The 23,953-nt window shown below is 44.8% G+C and overlaps 1 protein-coding gene across 1 annotated transcript in view; it reads right to left on the bottom strand.

Moving 5' to 3' along the window:
• Window positions 1-10,183: 10,183 nt before the first annotated feature.
• FAM155B (family with sequence similarity 155 member B) overlaps window positions 10,184-23,953 on the bottom strand; it is a 79,025-nt gene continuing 65,255 nt past the window's right edge. Inside the window, exons 2-3 of the mRNA XM_024201327.2 lie at window positions 11,616-11,787; window positions 10,184-10,590 (exon numbers count right to left, since the gene is read on the bottom strand). Of these exons, the coding sequence (XP_024057095.2) occupies window positions 10,184-10,590; window positions 11,616-11,787 (579 nt within the window). The remainder of the gene's footprint in view (window positions 10,591-11,615; window positions 11,788-23,953) is intronic.

Below are 23,953 nucleotides of genomic sequence, written 5' to 3'. Positions count from 1 at the left end.
TTGACAATCTAGGGCAGGGGTGGGCAAACTTTTTGGCCTGAGGGCCACATCGGGGTTCCGAACCTGTATGGAGGGCCGGGTGTAGTGTATTAAATTGCTCCCCATAGGAATGTGCTACTTATGGTGTACTACTTACGGCTGCCAGTCCTGGTGTTCTGAGCAGCATGGTAAGGGGGTGGGGAGCGGGGGGTTGGATAAGGGGTAGGAGGTTCCAGGCGCAGTCAGGGGACAAGGAACAGGGGGCGGTTGGATGGGGCGAAAGTTCTGGGGGGCGGGAGGGCAGTCAGGGGACAGGGAGCAGGGGGCGGTTGGATAGGCGTGGGAGTCCTGGGGGGCCTGTTAGGGGGCGGAGGTGTGGATAGGGGTGGGGGCAGTCAGGAGACAGGGAGGAGGGGTTGGATGGGTCGGGCGTTCTGAGGGGGGCAGTCAGGGGAAGAGAAGTGGGAGGGGGCAGATAGGTGGCGGGGGCCAGGCTGTTTGGGGAGGCACAGCCTTCCCTAGCCAGGGTGTAGTGTATTAAATTGCTCCCCATAGGAATGTGCTACTTACGGTGTACTACTTACAGCTGTGAGTCCTGGTGCTCCATAAGTAGCACATTCCTACGGGGAGCAATTTAATACACTACACCTGGCGGCTCTTGCAGCCGTGCTGCCCAGCAGGAGCTCGGAGCCCCGCTGCCTAGAGTGCTGGCAGCACGGTGAGCTGAGGCTGCGAGGGAGGGGCCGGGGGCTAGCCTCCCCGGCCAGGACCTCAAGGGCCGGGCAGGATGGTCCTATGGGCTGGATGTGGCCCGCGGGCCGTACTTTGCCCACCTCTGGTCTAGGGGCAGCACAGAGGATCTGAGTTCAGGTTCCACACTAACCAGGCCAATGGGTTATGAGACCGCTCATTCACTTTTGTCTATCCTTTCCTAGCTAGAAGGATGGTGTATGGCTGTGACGTGAGACCTACCTAAGGGGAAAAATGGCTAGAGAGCCTGGAGGACTGCTCCCCAAAATGTAAGAGGCCAGAGCAGATGTTGGTAAATACACTTGAGACTCATCTAATGGAAAGCCCTCCGAGTGCAAAGTAAGTCCAGTCAGTCTGTAGTAGTAGGATTTTATGTTTGTATTAATATAATTTAGAATGAAGAATAAAGAATAATAATGTAGCATGTATTAAATGTATTGCTGTATGATTTGATCATATCCTGCCAGTCACCCTTTTTGAATAACAGAAAGTAATGGCCTAATGGGCCAATGGGCAGAGATGCATCAGCCAGAATCTGTGTTTGGACTGATTTCAAGGCAGTGACAGACCTTTGAGGGTCACCGATTTGTTGTAGGTTTAGCATTTTAACATAAGTAAAAGAATGCCATGATATTTTTTCTTTTGCATTGCAATTTGATGCTCCTGTTCAAAATGTTCTGTGTAAATTAATTCTGTTTTGTGTGTGAATGAGGAATGTATCTGTTAAGAGATAAGTGTGAAGGCCATCGCTGAACCAGATGTACAAGGGAGGAACCAGAAACAGATGCAAGGGCGTCAGGAGGCTGCAACACGCCCCTATTGAAATGTCAGAGGAGGGCAGATTGATGAGTCTAAAGATGAGACAGGCACCTATCAATGAGGACGAGATAGCTGTGATAAAGAATGAGAAGGACAATTTAAGAAAACAAGCACTCGTCAAACAACAATTGATTACAGCATGATGGAGCAAAACTCATTGGTCCCAATGAAGGAACATCACTATATAAACAGGGTGCCTTGCCATGAAATTTTGGGTTCGTCCTGCCAAGACTTCCCCGGAGCATCATGTTGCGACCGATGGAACCCGGCTCCTCCCTACTGGTGATCGACCTAGCTGGCAACTATAACATCGACTGGCGGGACAGTGTGTGTGTGTGTGTGTGTGCGGTGTGATTGAATGCATATGCTAATTGTTGTATCTTCAATAAACGCGGCATATTGCCTTTTCCCCTGAAAAAGATCCCGTGTGCTTCTTATAAGCATAACAAGTCCTGGGAAAGAAGGGTCAGTGGTGGGCTTCCTCAGCTTTACACTGCTACTTCTTGGCTAGGGATGGCAGAACTCTTGGATTGGAGCTATAGGAAAGGTGCAAATCTTCAAGGATTTCAGTGTTTCTGTAAGAATGATGGAGATGAACTATACAGCCCAGGGACCTTATTCTCTACCTGCTCACACCAGTGTAAATCAGGGGTAGCTCCATTACAGTCAATGCAGATACACCAGGGTAAAAGCAGTATGAGTGAATGGAGAGTCAGGCCCCAAGTGTTCAACAGCATCACAGCTCCTGTCTGACAGCTACGCAATTTGTATCAGGTTCTTCCAATGAAAGATTAAATAAAATCAGAAAGATGGTGTCTACACTTATCCATACAACTAAGGAGATACCATTTATCCCACTTCTCATGTGTCAACTGACTTTTGGCTCCAATCCCTCCTTAAACTATACTTTCCAAAAGGCCTTTCAATTTTAATCCACCAAAATAAAAATTCTTAAATGAACAAATTACATTTTTGAGATGGGCCCTGCTCATATTGAGTTGTGTATCTGAGCTCTACTGTCTTTCTAATTGAGCCAGTACGCAAGGCCTGTATCATCCTCTACATTCCCCTACCATACTGTGAGTAAATGACAATAATCACCCAACAAGAGCACTCTCTAAGGAGCAACATAGGTCTGAGAATAACCTTAATGAGCTGCCAATAAGCTACTGCACCTCTGAAATGTAGAACAAAGCAACACTGACATGGAAAGGAAGGATCCACACAATCCTTATACACATATGCCAATATCTGAAGGCTGTAAATAGGGACCACTTGAAAGGAAAAATAGAAATCCTTACCTTCCCATTGACTAGACACCTCTATCATCCCACTGAAATGCATTAGAATAGATTTTTTGGAAAGGTCAGCATGAAAAGATTGTAACATTTTGGCTAAATATTGGAGACTGTCCTTCCTAACCCACATGGAAAATAATTTAATAGAGAATTCTGTCCCTGTTATTAGAATTCTTTAGGATGGTTCCAACAGTCTATAGAAAGGATCCCATCTTCTATTAAATTATATAGCTTTTTACAGTGAGTTCCATAAAATCCTACTAAATTTCTGTAGAACTCTACTGCTATCACCCATAATTAAATTCTATTAGACATTTCTTTATGGTAAATACACAGAGGTGGTGGCTAGGAATAATATTTTCCTTTGTTATAAGCCACTGTAAAGTTTTCTGGGTAGAGACTATTATAAAAAGCATAGCAATAAAGTCTGAACACAAACTAGCGACCCTCCCTAGCAGAAGTCATCATGGAATGTTCCACAATCATCACCCTTAATTTCAAGTGCAGCACAAGAAAACCATGATGGTGAGAAAAAGTGAGGGGTGTTTAGAAATGGAAGGTGCCACCATACTGCCAATCAGGTGCCATGTTTGTAAACTAGCAGCAACCGAAGTGGTAGCTATCATGAGTGAAGTTTTCTTTAAGATGGGGCAAGGGGAACTGCCTCCTTCCAAATATTATCTGGGGTGCTGAGGGGCAGTGACTGAGCTGTCCTAACATCTTCCACTGAAGCAGAGCAAAAATATATTCAATAAAACCACTTCAAGGTGTTTTCTGAGTGTTACCAAGTTACTTGATGTGTTCTGCTTTAGTCATCAGACTCCTTCAAAATATTTTCTCTAATCCAGTGCCTGGATGAAGATGAGACTCCCTGGGAATCCTTCATCTGAGGCTGCAGGGTATCCATATTTTCACAAGAAAGAGGTTCAGGTAATGAGTCAGCTCTGTCAGAGGAAACAAAGCCTTTTTTCAAACTTTTCTTTATTTTTAGATAATTTTATAGAATTTGTACTTTACTTTAAGTGCAAAACCCAAAACAAATACCCCAGCTAGATCCAGATAGAAAATGGGCAGCTGTTTCACGAGCTTTCCTTTCACAACTTTACCAGTGCACCTCAGTCATGACCTGCTGCTCTCCCTGCTAATTCAGGCCGTGGGCTTCTCCTGAGTAGAACTTGCCAATAATGCCAAATGATATGGTGGCTAAGTATGTGAATAAATATTCACCAGGTCTATGTGTCCTGTGGAAAAGTAAGAGAATCCTGGCTAACTGTACCCCATCAGATCCCCACATTGACTCAGACAGACCCTATAGGGGAAAGGAAGCACTTTGCATGCATCTGTAAGGAGCTACTGCTGTGAGAACAGGTTCTTTCTCTCAATAGAGCAGAGCTCAGTTTGCATTGTGGGGAACACTTGATTTTACATATCCACACCAATGCATGGAGTCTCTCTCCAGAGACAAGAATCCAAGTCACTGAACTGGAAGGGAAAGTAAGTAGCATCTTGATTCTGAATTCATAGTAAGATAAGTCTATTTGGGATCAGTGTTTTCTCAGCACACATCTGGCTGTGCTGAAATCTGCTCCAGAGAGGTTTCTCAGCCTTGGAGCCCCTGTTGAGTTATGTGGGGCATATATGTTTGTGGGCATACATTCTGCAGCGAGACTCATGCTCTCTCCTCTTTCCTTATCTCACATGCTAAATAGTACCAGGACTAGTGAGAAACATTGTTATAATGTAAGCAATGTAAATGGGCTTTATTGAGGCAGGGTTACAGTCTAAGTAAAGGGGAGCATCCCACTGTATACCAGAGAGAGGACTAGCATAGACAGAGGTTTATTATGAGTGTAATGTCACAGTCAGACCAGAAAGAGGATTTTATCAGACAGCCTTATAATGATGAAATGTAATAAACATGGCTTCCAGCTGCTCAGTCCTGTTCTGAGAGCAGCCCAGCCTGGATTCATTTAACTAGACTGGCAAAGTGTTGAATACAGCATATGGTGCACTAAAACCACAGAACTTACTGACAACAGCCTGGACCTGTTAGAGAAAATAACTCTTTTCAAAAGCTTGTTTCTGTGAAGATACAACTCTTTCCCCCCAGTCACCCTCGGTACCAAGTAAGTTCATGGGCAGAGAGAAAGAACTAGCACAAAACAGCATAGTCAGGGGACAGTCCTGACCCTGCCAGGCCAATGGAAACCCAGCACTAGGGTGACCAGATGTCCCGATTTTATAGGGACAGTCCCGATATTTGAGGCTTTTTCTTATATAGGCTCCTATTACCTGTCCCGATTTTTCACTTTTGCTGTCTGGTCACCTTACCCAGCACCAGGCTTCCCTGAATTTCCCTCATGCCAGGCAGATGGGATGGCCTTCCTGTTGGTGGAATAGTAGACTTTTATTTGTGAATCTTATGGGAGACCATAACCTGAAAAATTATTTGGATCTCATTTTAATTCCACGGCATAGCTATGCTGCAAGGCCTCTTTAATTACTGTGTAACTGCCTAGCATTCAATAGACTAAAATTGTGCAGTTACATGGTAGTTACATGCTCCTGTAGGTTTCTTACTAATTACACTTATGGCGAGGTTTGTCGAAAGTCTCAACACCTACAATTGGACCTAGATTTTGAAAATGGCTTAGCACCCCTCTGCTCCCACTGTTCTCAAATCATTTGCTGGGATGTAGTAAATGACCTGCCCAATCCAGGCAAGCAAACTATCAGCACTTACCAAGTAAATAAGGAACATTTGGAACATATTTTGTGTACTAAAGGTGAAAGAATGAGAGGGTTGAACTCTATTTGCTCACATTGCTACATGGTCACTCCACTCTCCTTCAGAAGAGGGTATCTTTGCAGAACTCTGCTCTGATTTAGCATTGGTCATCAAGGACCAAATAGGAATGCATCTGCATTCTATGCCAACAAGATGGTATTACAATCAAAGGGCAGTGGCATTTCTCACAGTAACTATGTCATCTGGAAACTAGAAAGCGGTTTCAGGACAGTTACAGTGGGTGGTGGATAGAAGGAATAAAGCAAATGGAGAAAGGACAGTGGCTTGATCTAAGTCACAAACCATGACAATCTTGAAACAGGTGCCAAGGTACTTTGTAAAAGAGGTGCAGTTCATCAATTCATATTGATTAAGGTCAGAAAATGTCTTGAAGCATATAGTGTATTCCAACAAAACCCTACCCAACCTCCTCTAGCCCCATTCCATGTCCACAAAACCCTATCTATTCTATTTTAGTTCAGTCAGACAGCATTTCTACACTTGGCACTGAGCTGTGAACTGGTGGATAAAGGCCTGTCCTGAAAATGTAGGCAGCTTCTGTGGCAGATTCTCTCTTTTCTTCAGATTCAGGCTCTGACAGGTTGTGTAGCCCCAGATTTGGGGGACTGTAAACAAGTCACATAACACAGTGCTACACAAAATTTCCTTATATCAATATGTGGTTTCCTGTTATCATATGACACATGTAGGGCCTGATTCTCATTTACCCTAAGGATCCTTCACACTGTCCTGGCAGTATAAAAGGCTCTGGCAAGGTAAAGGGGCTTTAAGGTGGGCATAATTACATTTACACCCATTTTATGGTCCCTTTAGATTGCCTTAGTATAAATGAGATTCAGGCCCACAGTCTTTATGGGATTACCTAGCATTCACAGAGAGCAGAAATGACAAGAAAAAAAAAATTTAAACAGGCCACTATGCCCACCTGTGGCTGAGCAGTACTCAGAGTTTTCTGTTTGGTGTCTGACCTGAACAGAATCAGACCAGACATTGAACAAGTTTGGTGACTCAGGATCATGTGCTGATGTGCAAACTGGCCTGCTCTTTTCCAGCCTATTGTATTGTTTAAAGCAGGGGTAGACAAACTATGGCCCATGGGCCAGATCCGGCCCGCCAGCCATTTTAATCTGGCCCTTGAGCTCCCACGGGGGAGTGGAGTCTGGGGCTTGCCCCGCTTGGGTGCTCTAGCTGGGGAGTAGGGTCGGGGACCGCTCCACATGGCTCCCGGAAGCAGTGGCATGGCTCCCCTCCGGCTCCTAAGCGTAGGGGCAGCCAGGGGCTCCACTCTGCCCCCGCGCCAAGCGTCACCCCCGCAGCTCCCATTGTGTGGGAACCACAGCCAATGAGAGCTGCAGGGGCAGTGCCTGCAGATGGGGCAGTGTGCAGGGATGCTTGAGGTAAGCATCGCCCAGAGCCTGCACCCCTGAGCCTCTCCCTGCGCCCCAACCCCCTGCCCCAGCCTTGATCCCCCTCCTACCCTCCAAACTCCTTGGGCCCAGCCTGGAGCACCCTCCTGCACCCCAAATCCCTCATCCCCAGCCCCACTCCAGAGCCCTCACCCCCTCCCAATTATGTGAGCATTCATGGCCTGCCATACAATTTCTATTCCCAGATGTGGCCCTCGGGCCAAAAAGTTTGCCCACCCCTGGTTTAAAGATTGACTCATCCTATCTCTGAAGTAGACACTTGGAATTAGGTGGCCACTCAAACCTTAACAAGTTTAGTGTCCTTAAAACTTCCTGTGAAGTTTAGTTTCCTTAAAAAATGAGTCAGAGTCTGTTATCCTGATACAAAAACATGCTTGTGCATGTTCCTTTGGCCTAGTCATCTGCTCAAGTCATCATAGCTACCACAAAGGCTGGTTTCAAATGCCAAGGCAAAACAATCCCAAGATCAAAAAAGTCTGATTCATATTTGCTAAACTGTTGCACATATCTGTTCTTACATCAGAGTGAACCAAACTGCAAATACATGGTAGCTGTGGTGAATATTCACACAAGGTCTGTCCTAGCCACAGTGGGTGCAAACAGCAACAGGATCTGTCTTGAGAAGTGTCCCCAGGATCTGCCCTGAAAACTAGTTGTATTAGCCCTATTACACAGTTTTAGCCCGATAGCCAATGGGTCTGTTTGGCGCTATGAGAATGGTGTTCACAGGCTTTATGCATTCAGGACTTTGGTAATGCATGGGAAATAATAATATGTAAACATCATCCAAAATTCTGAGGTTCAAGTCAAATAAGAATCCAAACATTCAGCTGCTTTTCCGATCCTCTTTGGTCTGGAAATGGGCTGGAAATGTCAGAAAATCCAACTTTCCCATGAGATTTCTGGTACTTCCTTCTTCCAGCCAGGCAGGAAGTAGCTTTTCTCATGGTGTTTTGGTTATTTCTGCTTCAATTCAACAGAAGCCAGGAAATACAAAAGTATTATAAATCCTGAACTTTATGAAATTTCTTTGACCTTCAGACAGGTCTGGGCTTGGTTTGAGATTTGACAGAAGAACCAGTCTAATTTTGATTTTAGTTGGTTTGCCTGACCCCTAGTTACAACTACTCAGCCACTGAACATGCTGTCTCAGGTGGTGGGATCTAGATCTTAATTTTTCCCTAAATGAGCCATGCAAGATGAATAATAAATGCTCCCGGTCACTATGACCTGGAGAGAGGGAGAGCATCTAACTGTGCACAACATTCTTTTCTGTCTCCTTGTGCTTCACTTCATACTGATGTTGGGCAACAAGTTCATCTTGCCTTTCCCCTCCAAAGTGAGCTTTGTCCTCACTAATATTTGACCCTCAACTCCTCTCTCATTCCTGATTAGTTTGTCTTTGTTTCCAGCCAGGACCCCAGGCATTTCTTCCTAAAATGTCATTCACTCCTCCTAGTGATATCATCAGCCCATTACAGTAACATCACTGCGAGTATGAGAGAAATCACCCTGAACGTGGGCTCTGCAGGAGGAAATATCAGCTATAAAGGGACATAGAAGGGGTGCCACATGCCTCAAATTACAACATTCCCTATGAGTATAAATCTCAGTCCTCGGGCTGGAGAATTTGAAAGGTCAGAGTTAGAGGTGGGATCCTATATCTGGATGGGGCTGAATTCCAGTCTGTGACCGTGTTTGGACATAAAGGTGAGTCAGTCTAAGCTGTTGCCAATCAACATCTTGCCAGGCTGAGTGTGGCTGTTCCAGCAGGACTTCCAGGAGTCGTATGATCAATGCTGCACATAGTGCACATGACACCTCTCTCCCTCACCTGTGCTTTATTAGCTGGTGGCATTTTATTTGGGAAACTATTTCCCTATGGGCTGGATTTCTCCAGTCCTCTTCCCACATGCTGTAAGAGTTCGTAACTGGGAAACTTTAGAGGGTGCAAGTTGGGGCTTTTTATCCATTTGTTACCATCCCTGGCCCCACTGCAAACTAGTGCAGTCAGCTCTGCCCCTGCAGAGCTGCTCACTGTGACATGACACTTCCATCTCCCTCAGCCTAAGCACTAAGTATGTGACATCTGCCTCTTGCAGATTCTTGTTTCCCTAACTGCTGCCCTCTCCAAACTCAAACAAGCTGTTGGAGAAAACAAAGTACAGGAGTTTAAGAAAATTCTGGGGACACATTGGGGAGTGAAGTGTTAAGACTCTGGGAATATAATTTCCTGTTCCATCCCATACTACATCCATCTCTCTACTTACTGCCAACATCCACAGGGGATGTTCTTTATGTTCAGTGTATTGAAGGACAAGAGTGGCACAGACAAGGAAAGGCTGACTGAGGTAAGAAACACAACCCCAAATGGCACACACAATGCCGTGTAATACATCACCCCAACAACTTAACCTTAGAAATGGATCTTGTCTGTTGGCAAGACAGTGAGCCTAACACCATGCTACCCAGACAGAGGGGTCACCAGGTCACACTAAGGACCCAAGACTGTCCCTCAGCAGGGAAAGGTTTGAGGAGAAGTTAGCTGGGGTTTGTTTTGAGGTGTTTGAGTTGCTCTATATGCCACCTAGCAGCTTTGGCGATATACGATGGTGAGGTTTAAAGACTGGGAGGGGGGGGGAAGGAATAATGGATAAACCAATTTCTTGAACCCATTGCACTGAATTATCCAGCTGGTAGAAAAAATAGGGGCACCACATGAGACACCTCATAGGTGGCAGGGAGAGCAGTGGCATTTCCATGGGGAGAACTCTTTCAAAGGGACCCTCTCCCATCCCAGCCCCCCTCCCCTTTTCTATACCTCTTTGCGCTAGCTCCCAGAGCCTCTCCCAGGCAGGATGCACACAGCTGAAAGGCTGTTGATAACTGAACCCTTCTCAAAGCTGAGTCCTGCAGCCCTGTGCGCATTAAAGACTCTTCATCACGGGGATGCCCCGTGGCGAGCAGCTCTTGGGGGTGTGGCTAGGGGTGTGTGTGTGCATCACCCCCAATCCTGTGCCTCCCATTGGAGGAATAGCGTGTGCCCCCCTTGGCAGGAAAAGAGCTGGCACTCTGCTTGGACGTTTCCTTTCCCCTCTGGGTCACTCATCTCTTGTTATGCTCTCATCCATGGCAGGCAGGGCCTCCAAGCTCAGCCCCCTGCTGGCAGTCCCCTCACTGCTGTGCACGCTTGAGAAGGACACCATGGTGTGGAGAAGCATAAGGACCAGGACGCACAGTCTGATTTTGCTGTTGCTGAGGCGAGACCCTGCGGAGACAGGCAGCAAAGATGGTGGGTGGGGTTGGTGGTACTGGTGGTGGTGGTAGAGGTGATAGTGATGCTGCTGGTGGTGATGAAGGTGGGGGTCATGATGGTGGTAATGGAATGACTCCGACTCTGTGGATTTGGGGGACGCATTGTAGTTGCTGTCTGGTGGGTGGTCACAAGAGTCCCATTGCACATCGCAGCACTTTGCTTCCTCATTGGATAATTGGTTCTCTAGCAACCCTGGCAAAACATAACAACAGATAGTGAGAATCAGTGAACGTGCAGGGGAAGTCCAATAGAGAGTAAAGCCATAGGGCCTGCCAGAAAATCCACCTGCAGTAGGAAAAAAGGGTTTCAGTTCTGGTTGGCTGCCTGCTCCTGGACAACTTTCAGCCTAAGGACTGGCACCCCAAGCACCTTCATTTGGGCAGATTTTCTCTGGGACTAAGTCCCTAGGCCACATTCCTCCAAAGAAAAAGCAACCATGGTCCAGGTCCACTTTATTCCAAGATCCAAGGACCATGTGTAATGATATTTTGGGACAAAGCTGTGAACATCTCAGGCTGTGTATTTATCAGATCTTACAAACTATAGGATCAGGCCAGGTTCAGTCATGGATGGGAGAACTGCCAGGAAAACCTAGTGCTAGGTAGGTAGCAGGATGGAAAGTTTGTACTGCCCCTAACTATACTGTACCTGTTGTATGGATGGATAAATAGAGGACTTCACTCTCTGAGCACCTGCCATGAATACTAAACACACTTTAAAAAAGGAAATCCTCTGACATCTTTTGTAGCAGTTAAATGTCAATGAGCTGGTCAAACTTTAACCCAGTCACATTTTGCCTCACTAAATAGACCCTTGACGTTTCAGTTAGCAGTGGGACTGTTTTTCACTTCCTGCCCTAAACTGTCAGGTAGTGTTGCTGTGAGGCTGCTGAACAGCTATATTTCACCTCAGAGATGGAAATATTTCAATACTGGATAATGTACTTCCTATATATTTATTTATTTTATATATATGACCAAATCCTGAAGTCCTTACACAAGATTTGGCCCATGGTACAGTGCTATAGGAGTCTTCAGGGTGAAAGGCTCTAGAGAAATGGAATTTATTACTCAAACGTGAGTTGAAAATCCTCCCCATCCATCCCACACATTTGTCCGCCTGTCTTTTTGTATTTCCTCCGTTTCCTGACATGTACAATGGGCAGGAGACAAGAAGTCATTACGGGGACACCTATTCTACTTCCATGACCTTCTTACCCGTACAGATGAAACCAGGCAATCCTCCATAGATCAGCTCGTCATTGTCAGGTAACACAAAGGGGCACCTGGTCTGCACCTCCAGGCAGTATTGCTTGCATGGAATCCGGTGTTGGCACTGTTGTTGTGTCACATTGAAATACTCGGAGCACAGCCAGGCCTTGTAGACACCCTAAGGGAAAAAACAAGACACCGCAAGACACAACATCACATCAGCAAAAACATGTATATTAAAACCATTTAATAATCTTGGGGCTTAGTGCAAGTTAAAGGCAGATGAATGGTGAGCTCTTATCTCACTGTTTAATCTCAATAAATATTTGTTAATACATCAGGGTTACTTATTGAATTAACTGTTTCATTTAAAGCAAACTGAAAGATGTTAGTGTGAAATTCAATTCACAACCTAAAACATCTACATGAGTAAAGCAAATGAACATATAGGCTACTGTCCTCTACTTGTAGGTCCTTAGACATGATTCATTAGAGGCTTTAGTGACACTGTCAAGGTTGGTAGGTTCAAAATTTCACCTGTTTGCAAAATTCGTGAAATTATTTGTTTCCTCTTTAAAAATAAGTGTGGGAATGCTTTTTCCTCTTATGACCATGAGTCATAAGCAACCCTACAAATAACAAAATAACACTGGTAGCTTGGTTCCTGGTAAGTAGCCCTACAATAACAAACTATATTGTGCAGCCCAACACTAATGAGAAACTCTACAACAGCAAACCAGCATCGGCAGCCAGTATAACAAACCAGGATATGAAATCTAGCCCTTGTGAGCAACCCCACAACAAATAACAATTGACAGAGGTATTAAAGACACACGCACACTTATATGAATCAGAATAGCACCTGCGGTGACACTAGGTAAGATAAAATTACCCGGGCTCTTGATCCTCACACTTCAGGATGTAAACTGCTCACCAGCTGGAGTCAGGAAGGAATTTACCTCTGGGACAATACTGCACAATAATAATCATTATAGGGATTTTACACCTTCCTTTGAGGCGTCCAGCATTGGTCACTGCTGGAGACTGGAGAGTTGGCTTGATGGACCTTTGGAGTGGTCCAGTTTGAAAATACCCATATGCGTATGACTCCTGGAAAATCTACACTAGTTCCAGCCACTGGGGAGATTCGTGGATATTACCAATCCTGCCTTACACTTTATTCTGAATGATATTAATAAGAGGTAGCTCATTGTTAGTTAGAATGGCCTCTTCCTCTTCTGCTTCACTGTTAAATCTATTTAATCTTCTACATCCATTTACCTGTTGTTTAGGTGGAATCCTTTATTCATGGAAAACATGCCATTTCTCTTGGTTCAGATGGGCATATCTCATGGGCAACACTGCATTTTATAAATGTATTTTAATTGCCAATACGTACCAAACAATGCTTTAACCAGTGCTAGAAATGTTCCTGTACGCCCCTAAATGAGGATTTTACATTCATCTTTTAGCTGGTTAGAGCTAAACTTTGCAAAACTCTCAGAATCAAAGGCTAGCTTGCGTGTAGCTTGTAACTTAGGCTCCGCTTGTGCCTGCCTCAGCATTCATACTCCACATGTGCCATAAACTCTGGCTTTGAAGTCTATCAGGCTTATCAACAGCAGCAACTCCTGTAGTGCAAACAGCATAGGCAAGGTCTGCCTGCCCCAAAGGAGTCAAAATCATGCAATAGTGCGGGAGAAGAAATACCCCGCAAGAACTGGCTAATGGAGATGCCCCTCCCCACCAGAGAAAATAGATTAATAGTTTCTAAGACCAGAGAGGACCATTGTGATTATCTAGTCTGACCTCCTGGATAATACAGGCCATAGAACTTCCCCAAAATAATTCCTAGAGCAGATCTTTTAATAAAACATCCAATCTTGATTTAAAAATGATCAGTGATGGAGAATTTACCACAAATCTTGGTAAATTGTTCCAATGATTTGTTAATAAAGCTTTCCTCTTTGTGGGACTAGTCCCCTTTCCTCCTAAGCTTCACTGTTTGCTTTTTCCCGTTGTTTCTTTCCCACTGCCCTCAGTGGTCTGGTCTGCAGGCTCAGTTTGAGAACCGAAGAGCAGGCCAGACGGCTCCCTCTAAGGCTCCATATCCACTTGTCTCCTTGCTCACTCTGCCACATCCCCATCTCTCAGGTATATGCACATTAAGCGGAAATTGGTGAAAAGTTTCTTGGAAACAGAGATCTCATGTTTTTCACAGAAAATGGTCAATTTCCCATTTTCCATACAATCCATGACAACAACAGCAAGAAACCAGCATCCCCAGTGCACATATCACTATAATATCTAGGCATCGAATACAAAATTAAGACACATATTAAGGACCACATCCAACACTTATTGAAGTTTAATAGAAAGATTCCCATGTTGTTCAATGAGAACTGGGTAAATCTTTGTGTGTGCTTGAAATGAATCTTGTTCTTCTACACTCAGTTGCCTTACTTGGAATTTTACAAGAATCTTTTACTCTTTTGTCAGCCCTCATTTGTACAGAGAGGATATTATTAGTATTTATTTATACAATGGTAGCACCACAAGACCCCCTTTAGGAAAAGGACCCCTTTGTGTGCGGGGCTGCACAGACACATAGGAAGACATTCACCCTTTCCCAGAGAGCTTACAGTCTAAGCCAGGGGTGGCCAAACTTACTGATGCGCCAAGCTGCATACGACAATCTTCAGAAGTTCAAGAGCTGGGGCGCACCTGCTGGGTCTCAGGGCTTCATCCCCACAGGAGGTGCCTGACAGGGCTTGGGCTGCAGCCCCGCTCCTGCTGAAGCCCTGAGTCCTGGCAGGTGTGCCCTGTGGGGCTGAAGCCCTGAGACCCGCCCCCTCCGCTGGGCAGAAGCCCCTATCCCACCACCCCACCGCAAGGCAGAGGTCCCGAGCTCCTCCACCCCTGTTTGGTAAGTGGAGAATGGGGGAGGAGGGGCCTGGGGATCTCCATGAGCCTCACTTTAACAGTAAAAGAGACACATGTGTCTTGCGAGCCACAGTTTGGCCACCGTGGTCTAAACTGAAACAAGACACAAGAAATAATTATAACAAACACTAGGATGGAAGGGAGAGGGAGGATGAAGGTAGATTAGATAAGTGTGCCATATGTACAATTTGAAAGACTTTCGCTGAAGGCTGGGTTCACTGTGATCTCCTCTGAGAGGTAATTCCACAGTCAGCCACCCTCTGCTGAGAAAGCTGATTCCTGGTATCCCATGCTCTATCACCCATTCAATTCAAGGTGCAGTTCAATGGAAGAGGTGAGCACTTTCACAACCCAAATCGGAATGTCTAATAGGACACATTGTGACATAATCACACATGATGTGGGTCAACACAGAACACCCAAAAGAAGCAAATTCACTTCTGCATGCAAAATCATCAGGACTAGCTGCTCCATGTTAACCCCACAGAGGCCTCACGGAGCGTCTGTCCTACTGTGTGTCTGTTTTATCATGCAAACCAAAGTAATGCTGAGTTAGTGATACATGCACTGTCTGGAATTACCCAGTCCTGGAAGTATCCCACTTACAAGAGCCCATTCCCAAGCTCTTTGCTACTCCTTCCCTCTCTCTAAGTATCCCAATACCCAGCCAGAGTCTTAAGGAAACAGCCTAATGTATTCCAGTACAAAGCAGAACAGGTGCCTGCAGATATCTCCACTGGCAACCCAGCAAGGGTGTATCAGGGTGAAACTCCTTATCTTACCCTGCAGCATGGGAGGGCATCTTCCTTTTCATTGCTCAGCTGCTGTCAGAGCCCAGGAAAGTGAGGCTTTGCAGAATGAAGCGGAGAAGTTAACATCAGCTGGGCATGGTTAGACCTGGCTGGGACCCATAGTGAGAAATCATGGCCCCGATAAGCAGGGCCAGCTCTAGCTTTTCTGCTGCCCCAAGCGGCAAAAAAATAAAATACAAAATAAAAAAAAAAGACGAGCGGTGGCACTTCAGCGGCAGCTCAATCGCGCCGCTTCTTCAGCGGCAATTCAGCGGCAGCTCAAAGAGGAAGAGAGGGAATGAGGGACCCGCCGCTGAATTCCTGCCAAAGACCTGGACGTGCCGCCCCGATACCGGACGGAGTGCTGCCCCTTTGAATTGGCTGCCCCAAGCACCAGCTTCCTACGCTGGTGCCTGGAGCCGGCCCTGCTGACAAGCTAGCTCAGATGGACGTTTCCTGCCTTTGCTAGTATGAAGTATTTTAGGGACTGGCTGTTGGAGCCCCTAGGGTCAGGTGTTGGAGGTTTCCCCAGGGGAAAGACTGAGAATAAGCTCCTATCAGCCTTCTGAATTAGCACAGGCTCCCACAGCACTGAAAGCTCCCATTGTATGATCCAATGGCACAGAAACTCTATTAGCTCGAACCCCTGTGCTGTGCTAGAGGCTGTGTTATCACTTTTAATGTGAATGACCAAGAGGCAGCAAGAAAATATATGACACAAAATTGCACAAATCTCCCATGTATCCCAGGGTGAGGTGAAGGCATGCCAGCATTCCCACCTCCTTGGGGCTGCAGAACTTTGCAGCTGAAGTGACTAATTCTGACCCAAATGCTTCACTTCAGTAGGACATACCTAATTCACCAGGAAAAACATAATCTGTAGTATTACTTAAAGCAGCACCCAATAGATGTTAGACCCCAGTTTTTACCCCTGTGCTATCAGGTGCAACCTGTAGGTCTACTAGCCGCACATTGCTGGTTCTCCCTCTGCTACCAAACACAGGCAGAATGTCATTTGGCATTTGTAATTTAATTTTCCTTTGAAAGGGAAAACAATGCAGGTGAGATTGAGGTGCTGGATTGACAGGTCTAGAGACATGTCTCTGTTTATCCCCACAACAAGCACAAGCTGCAGTAGTGTAAGATTTGACACACACATCTCCCTGACCGTGTCCATTGTTTGGAGGGAACAGGAGGAGGCAGGGCGCTGGGGCTTGAAGCAGGACCATTCAGGGGATGGCTGTGGAGGCAGGCCTGTGGCAATGGTAGACTTTAGAAAGGGTGATTAGTTTTCCAAGTTACTCAAAACCCCAGTTAAATAAATGAGGTGTGACAGTGTCATTGCCTGCAGAGAGCCCTCCTTGTGGCCTGGCGGGGAGGGGGTGCTGCACAACCCTGCCTTTGTTTCCCTTTCTCACACCTTTGCAATAAGCTCCTCACAGTCCAAGGTATTCAAAACGAGTCTCCCCTTATGGCTGGGGTCTAATTTATTTAATCCTACACATGATTTCCAGTGGCCCTTTCTTCCTAACTAAGGGAATTTCACAACCCTCCTTCTGGTGCTTGTGTTGTGTTTCTACCCGGGCCTGTTGACAACACCATCCACAGTGGTTCCACCCAGGCTGGCAATCAAGTCTTTCCAGAACATAACTCAATAGTGTCCCTCCACTAATGATCCAAAAGAAACAAAGTCTTCACTCCAGTCTCCAGCTGGACCCAATCCTTTCTCCCTGGGGGGGGGGTCTCTCTTCCTCTCTATATCCAGCCCCCACCCAGTCGTTCTTGGGGGGTCTGGCCTCCCCTTGGTGCCCCAGTGTCCCCTGCAGGAGCTTTCTTGCTCTCTGCAGCCTGCAGGAGTCTTTAACTTCTTCCAGCTCTTCCATGGGCCTCTGCTCTTATCTTTTCCCCAGAAGGACTGGTTGGTGATATTACTCACAAATCACAGGACCTTCATTTTCAGGAGGTGAGCTAATTGTGTCACAGTTGGGGTTGGGCCTATATCCCCTTAAAGGGGCTGGCCATCTGGGACATGAAGCCTCCATCATTGCTATTAGAAATCACTGGGACCAAGACCTTAGTAGGATTCCAGCAAGGTTTCCATGAACAATGAGAACATAAACCATTATACTAGACAGGATAAAAAAAAGCGATACAAGAAGTAAAACCTCATGGTTCAGGGCCAGCAACTAAGTAATAGAGGAAATTAAGAAAATTCCTATAGCAGCAGTTTATCCCATAGTTGTCCACTGTGGAGATATCTGAGTCTATTTCGGAACTATGTGGCACTAGTCCAGGGCCGTCCTTACCCATACGCAAAGTACGCAGCTGCGTAGGGCACCAGGAAATTTGGGGCACCAAATTTCCTGGTGCCCTGCGCAGCTGCGTGCTGCTCCAGCCCCTGCTCTGGCTCTTCCCCAGGGCCCCCACCCCACCTCTTCCCGCCCCTGCTCCGCCCCCACTCCCCTGAGCTCTGCAGCATGGCCCGGGTCTGCACTCACCGGTGGCGGGAAGTGCAGACCCAGACCCAGCCGCGCCGCCAGTGAGTGCTGGGGGGTGGTTCCCCCCTGCCCCCCAAGTCAGTTCTTTCCCCCCCCCCCCCCCGGCCCTGTCCCTCCCCCCCAGAGCCCTGGGGACAGCCCCTCCGCTTCCTCCCCTGCAGAGGCCTGGGGCCCCCCACACACACCCCGCGGGGGGGCTGCATAGGGCCCCAGAATAGCTAGGGATGGCCCTGCACTGGTCGAGACAGGATCCCAGATTCAATGCACTGCTGCTCTGGTCCAGTGTGGCAATCTCTATGTGCCTATCAGTGCAATATTATTACTTATACAACACTATAGCTATGCATGGCACTTTAGAGAACAAATGAGTGACAGGTCTCTGCCCTAAGCAGCTTGCTGTGGAAATTACACAACATGCAATGGTAATAAATGAAGGAAGGGGGTGTGGGAAGGCAAGGGTTACAGTGGTGGGAGAACAACCATGAGATAAACTGCTAGTGACATGTGCTTGTAGTTAGCTGCTCTCTCTCTCTCTCTTTAAAATGTAGTGTAATAACATTTGGGAACAGTATCTGGAATGACTTCAGGGTGAGGCCTAGCATTGGGAAATGATAACCAAATGGGGAATCCATTTAAGAAGTGGGCATTTTGGCAGGGAATGTGATAGCAACAAACTCTAGAGATGGGTCAGTTGCAAAGTCATCTGACAACAAAGGGTCCTCCCCAAGGAACTTTCTTGGAATAAAATATCTTGCACTATGAGGAATCCAAAATACAATTTCTCTACTCTGATGCCTAGGAAAGATTTATTCCTGTCTTCTCCATTAGAGGGTGCATTCATCCCATTCCATCTTGCATTAGCAGGAATCTGCAGGGCCTTTTAGTTCTATTATCAAAGCAGTGGGATAAGAAAAGTAACATTCATACAAATAGGGTGACCAGACAGCAAATGTGAAAAATCGGGACGGGGATGGGGGGTAATAGGAGCCTGTATAAGAAAAAGACCCAAAAATCGGGACTGTCCCTATAAAATCGGGATATCTGGTCAGCCTACATACAAATGAAAGCAGACAGGGAGGATGGAGGGCACAGTGTGTTACTACACTAAAATCTGGGTTCAGAGCCTGACTAGGCCACAGGAGAAATAACTTTGTCCTCATAGTAAAATCCTATAAAAGTGAATAGGAAATGATAACTTTTCTAGAGAAATTTTCTGTCATTCTATAGGATTTAATATTTAAGACTGCATCTCATGAAGTCTTTATATCAAGACTGGATGTTTTTCTAAAAATATGCTCTAATTCAATCACAGGTTGTTGGGTTAGGTGCAGGAGTCACTAGGTGAAATTCTATGGCCTATGTTATGCCATAGGAAATGTTACCAGAGTCCCAGGGGAGTCAACTGAGGTCACTCAATTAGGGCGAACTGCAAAGAATGGGGCAGACAATTCCCAAAGCTGGTGGATATTCCAATATTTAGATTTACCAAACCAGCACAAAACAGCTTCTATAATACCTCACTGGTTACCCAGAAGCCAAAGATACAGTTCCCTTGAAGTAACCCAGCCTTAGGCCTCCATCCAGACACCCGAGTCAACTATGATGAGGATTACTGAAAATCTTATTCATCATATAAAAAAGTTCTACCAATCCCAAAGATCGGACACATTACCTCCCAGGTTAATGAATATTCCAAATCTGACCCAAACACATGCTTACAGCTAATTCTTATTAACTAAACTAAAATTTATTAAAAAAGAAAAAGAGAGAGAGAGAATGGTTAAAAGATCAGTATACATACAGACATGGGTACAATTCTTGAGATTTAGATTCATAGCAGAGATAGTGAGCTTTGTAGTTGCAAAGAATTCTTTCAGAAACAGTTCATGGGTTATAGTCCAATGTTTATATTCAGGGTGGTCCAGTCAGGACTAGGATCTCAATCCTTATGACTTAGGCTTCCCCTGCATGAAGCCTCAAGCAGATCTGAGATGACAGGATCAGGACCCAAGGGTCTTTTATACAGTTTTCTAGCAGCCATTTGACCATACAATCCTAGGTGAAAAATAGGCTTTTGATGTAACCTTCAGTTTCCTACACTTCACCAGTAATTAACTACATGGATTAACATCAAATTATTTATCCATTAGGCAGTCTATCACAAACTTTAAAGAGACATATAGACAATGACATTATTGCATTCAAGATTCATCTAAGTGTTAATATTCCCTTTATATCTCTGAATCAGTTCCTGTCTGTCACTATAGCTATTGTCTGTTTACATGGCTAATTATTAAACAAGATATAAGTAAACACACACACTTAGTAGCATCTCTAATTCCCTAACAATACAGGTTTGCACTTCAAAGTTCTAGTCTATCTAGCAGGGAATAGCCCTAATTACCATTCACATACTTTCTAACATGTCTTTAATGGTTGGCTTTGGGTCATTTAGGCTGCAGGATGCTTAACCCTTTCTGGCCATGTGTTACACTATGTATAAGATTTGTTGCAATTATATAACAGTGGTAGCAACAATGGTTTGCATGGTTATATTTTAATTAGACAACGTCACAGGAAGTGAGATTAGAAGATCATGATGGTTCCTTCTGGATTTAAAATCTATGAAACAGAGAATTATCTCCCTGGTATATAGCTCCATAAAATAATTAAAAAATATAAAGAAAGGATTTTATTCTTTATAGTATTCTTTACATTTTTACAGTAATTTGTATACAACCTGATTGGCTCTATTCCTATTAAATTCAGTGGGATTTTTTCATAAAGGTTTCATTCTATTCTCCATTGGCTGATATTAGATAACCACTCTGCAGGTTGACATGAATCACTATTACTGTTCTCCCTTCACTAACCCATTCATTGTGATCAGGAGCTGCCGTAAACCTGCAGTGGAGATGGGGACAATGGAGAGAGTATGGCCAGCTCCAGACTTGATCTCATAGTTGGAGCAGATTCAACTTTCTACTTTGAACATGTGTTGAAGCATCAACTGGAATTAACAGACAGTTTTAGACACTGATAATAGCCCCAATTGAACTAGTATAATAGCAACTTACTGGGAAGCTCCCACGCTTTTCTCATCCTGCACCTGTGTGTGTTCACGGGAATCCACTGTTTCCCTGTGCACAGAGCAGAATATGGTTGAATAAAATAGGAAGTGATTCCTAAATCCTAAATTTAGGAGCCTGAAAGTGTTGAGTTCAGTTTGCTGTTATTGGGGTCATACTATTTGTTGTTTGTGAGGGGTTAAATAGCCACCAAGTATTCATAAAAATGTTCGCGGGTCTCCAAAGTTCGTGAATTTTAGCCCAAATTACTCTTTGTGCTAGATAGGAATTATTTACTATTCTCTTTATTAGTCATTCATTTTTCTCCTGTTCAAAAGTCATCCAATTAGGGAGCAGAAGCAATACCATGTGGCTTAGGGGACCCCTCCCAATCCATGGGTAATGAATAGTGAATGGGTGAACAGTTTGCACATAGCTCATAGGATGAAATTTGTTCATATAAATTCTGGTGTGAATACTAACCAATAGTGTACACATTCACAAAAATCAAGATCTGTCCATGAATGATTCATGAAGAGGAAAAAGGTGTCAAATTTGCAGGGAATATCATTCATTATTTGACCAACTCCAGAACAGGTGTCTCTCACCATTAGCATGAACAGCAACTGCATGGCTGAATGTGGCATGCTGAAGGCAAAGAACTCCTTGATGCAACCCCTCGCAAGAGAATGCAAAGATATCACAAATAGCTGATCTGCAAGTCAAGTCTCCATTGCATTCTGTTTACTTTCTGGGCTACACCATAGCTTTGTGCCAAAGGGAGATAGAATTTCTGCACATGGATTCATACAAAAATGAAACTAGATCTGTAAAATAAATATTCTGTGAGGACTGAAGTCACCCAAATGGCACTATCTGCAGTACCAAAGGCAACAGCAAGACCTTCCCTGAAGTCTTTAAGAGGGAGATGGACACAATGGTGGACAAATGACCCAAAGTTGACATACAGCACTTGAAATCTTGAATGCTTGTAGCAGCCATACACAGCCTGTGCAAGGTCTGTTCTTTTCTATCATGCCAAGGATTTCAGTTAGACAGTAGGGATGGAAAGGGCCATTTAGGATGTAGTCAGCTCACGGCCAGGACCAGATTGTTTCCCACAGTCTCCCATTCTCCATGACTTTATCTAGCAATGGAACTTCAATACCTACCCTCAGGAGACTATTTTACAGCTGAGAACAGTATATCCTACCTTGGGATTTGGTACATCATGCCAGTATATGGATTTGTTAAGAACAAATCACATCAAACCAACTAATATCCCTTTTTGAAAGGGTAACAAGTCTTGTGGATGGGGGAAAGCAGTAGATGTGATATATCACAACTTTGATAAGGCTTTTGATACTGTCTCACATGACCTTCTCATAAGCAAACTAGGGAAATATAGTCTAGATGAACCTACTCTAAGGTGGGTGCACAACTGGTTGGAAAACCATACTCAGAGAGTAGTTATCAATGGTCAAGTTGGAAGGGCATATTGAGTGGGTCCTGCAGCAATCTATCCTGGGTCTGGTTCTATTCAATATCCCCATAAATGATTTGGATAATGGCATAGACCCATGGAGAGTACACTTATAAAGTTTGCAGATGATATCAATGTGGGAGGGGTTGCAAGCGCTTTGGAGGACAGGATTAGAATTAAAAATGATCTTGACAAACTGGAGAAATGGTCTGAAATAAATAGGATGAAATTCAATAAGGACAAATGCAAAGTACTTAGGAAGGAATAATGAATTGCACAAACAGAAAATGGGAAATGACTGCCTAGGAAGGAGTACTGCAGAAAAGGATAAGGGGTTATAGTGGACCACAAATTAAATTGGAGCCAACATTGTAATACTGTTGCAAAAAAGCGAACAACATTCTGGGATGTATTAGCAGGAGTGTTGTGATCAAGACGCAAGAAGTCATTTTTTCACTCTACTCAGCACTGATAAGGCCTCAGCTGGAGTATTGTTTCCAATTCTGGGCACCACACTTTGGGAAAGACATGGACATATAGGAGAAAGTCCAGAGACAGGCAATAAAAATGATGAAAGGTCTAGAAAACATGACCTACGAGGAAAGATTGAAAAAAAACTGGATTTGGTTTGCAATGTGCCCTTGTTGCCAAGAATGCTAACAGCATATTGGGCTGCATTAGTAGGAGCATTGCCAGTAGATCGAGGGAAGTGATTATTCCCCTCTATTCGGCTTTGGTGAGGCCACATCTGGAGCATTGAGTCCAGTTTTGGGCCCCCCACTACAGAAATGACGTGGACAAATTGGAGAGAGTCCAGCGGCAGGCAACGAAAATGATCAGGGAGCTGGGGCAAAACACTTACGAGGAGAGGTGAGGAACTGCACTTGTTTTGTCTACAGAAGAGAAGAGTGAGGGAAGATTTGATAGCAGCCTTCAACTACCTAAAGGGGGTTCCAAAGAGGATGGAGCTCGGCTGTTCTCAGTGGTGGCAGATGACAGAACAAGGAGCAACAGTCTCAAGTTGCAGAGGGGGGCGGTCTAGGTTGGATATTAGGAAACACTATTTCACTAGGAGGGTGGTGAAGCACTGGAATGGGTTACCTAGGGAGGTAGTGGAATCTCCATCCTTAGAGGTTTTTAAGGCCCGGCTTGACAAAGCCCTGGCTGGGATGATTTAGTTGGTGTTGGTCCTGCTTTGAGCAGGGGGTTGGACTAGATGACCTCCTGAGGTCTCTTCCAACCCTAATCTTCTGGAGAAGAGAAGACTGAGGGGGGACATGATGATAGTCTTCAAATTAGGGCTGTCAAGCGATTAAAAAAATTAATCGCGATTAATCGCACTCTTAAAAAAATTAATCGCACAGATAAAGAAAAATAGAATACCATTTATTTAAATATATTTGGAGGTTTTCTACATTTTCTAATATATTGATTTCAATTACAACACAGAATACAAAGTATACAGTGCTCACTTTATATTTATTTTTGATTACAAGTATTTGCGCTGTAAAAAAACAAAAGGAATAGTATTTTTCAATTCACCTCATATAGGTACAATAGT

This window comes from Terrapene carolina, unplaced genomic scaffold (assembly GCF_002925995.2).
Source record: "Terrapene carolina triunguis isolate 2854851 unplaced genomic scaffold, T_m_triunguis-2.0 Scaffold131, whole genome shotgun sequence".
NCBI classification, from domain to species: domain Eukaryota; kingdom Metazoa; phylum Chordata; order Testudines; family Emydidae; genus Terrapene; species Terrapene triunguis.
Note: the sequence above shows the minus strand (reverse complement) of the source record. Positions and strands in the feature narration are given on the sequence as shown.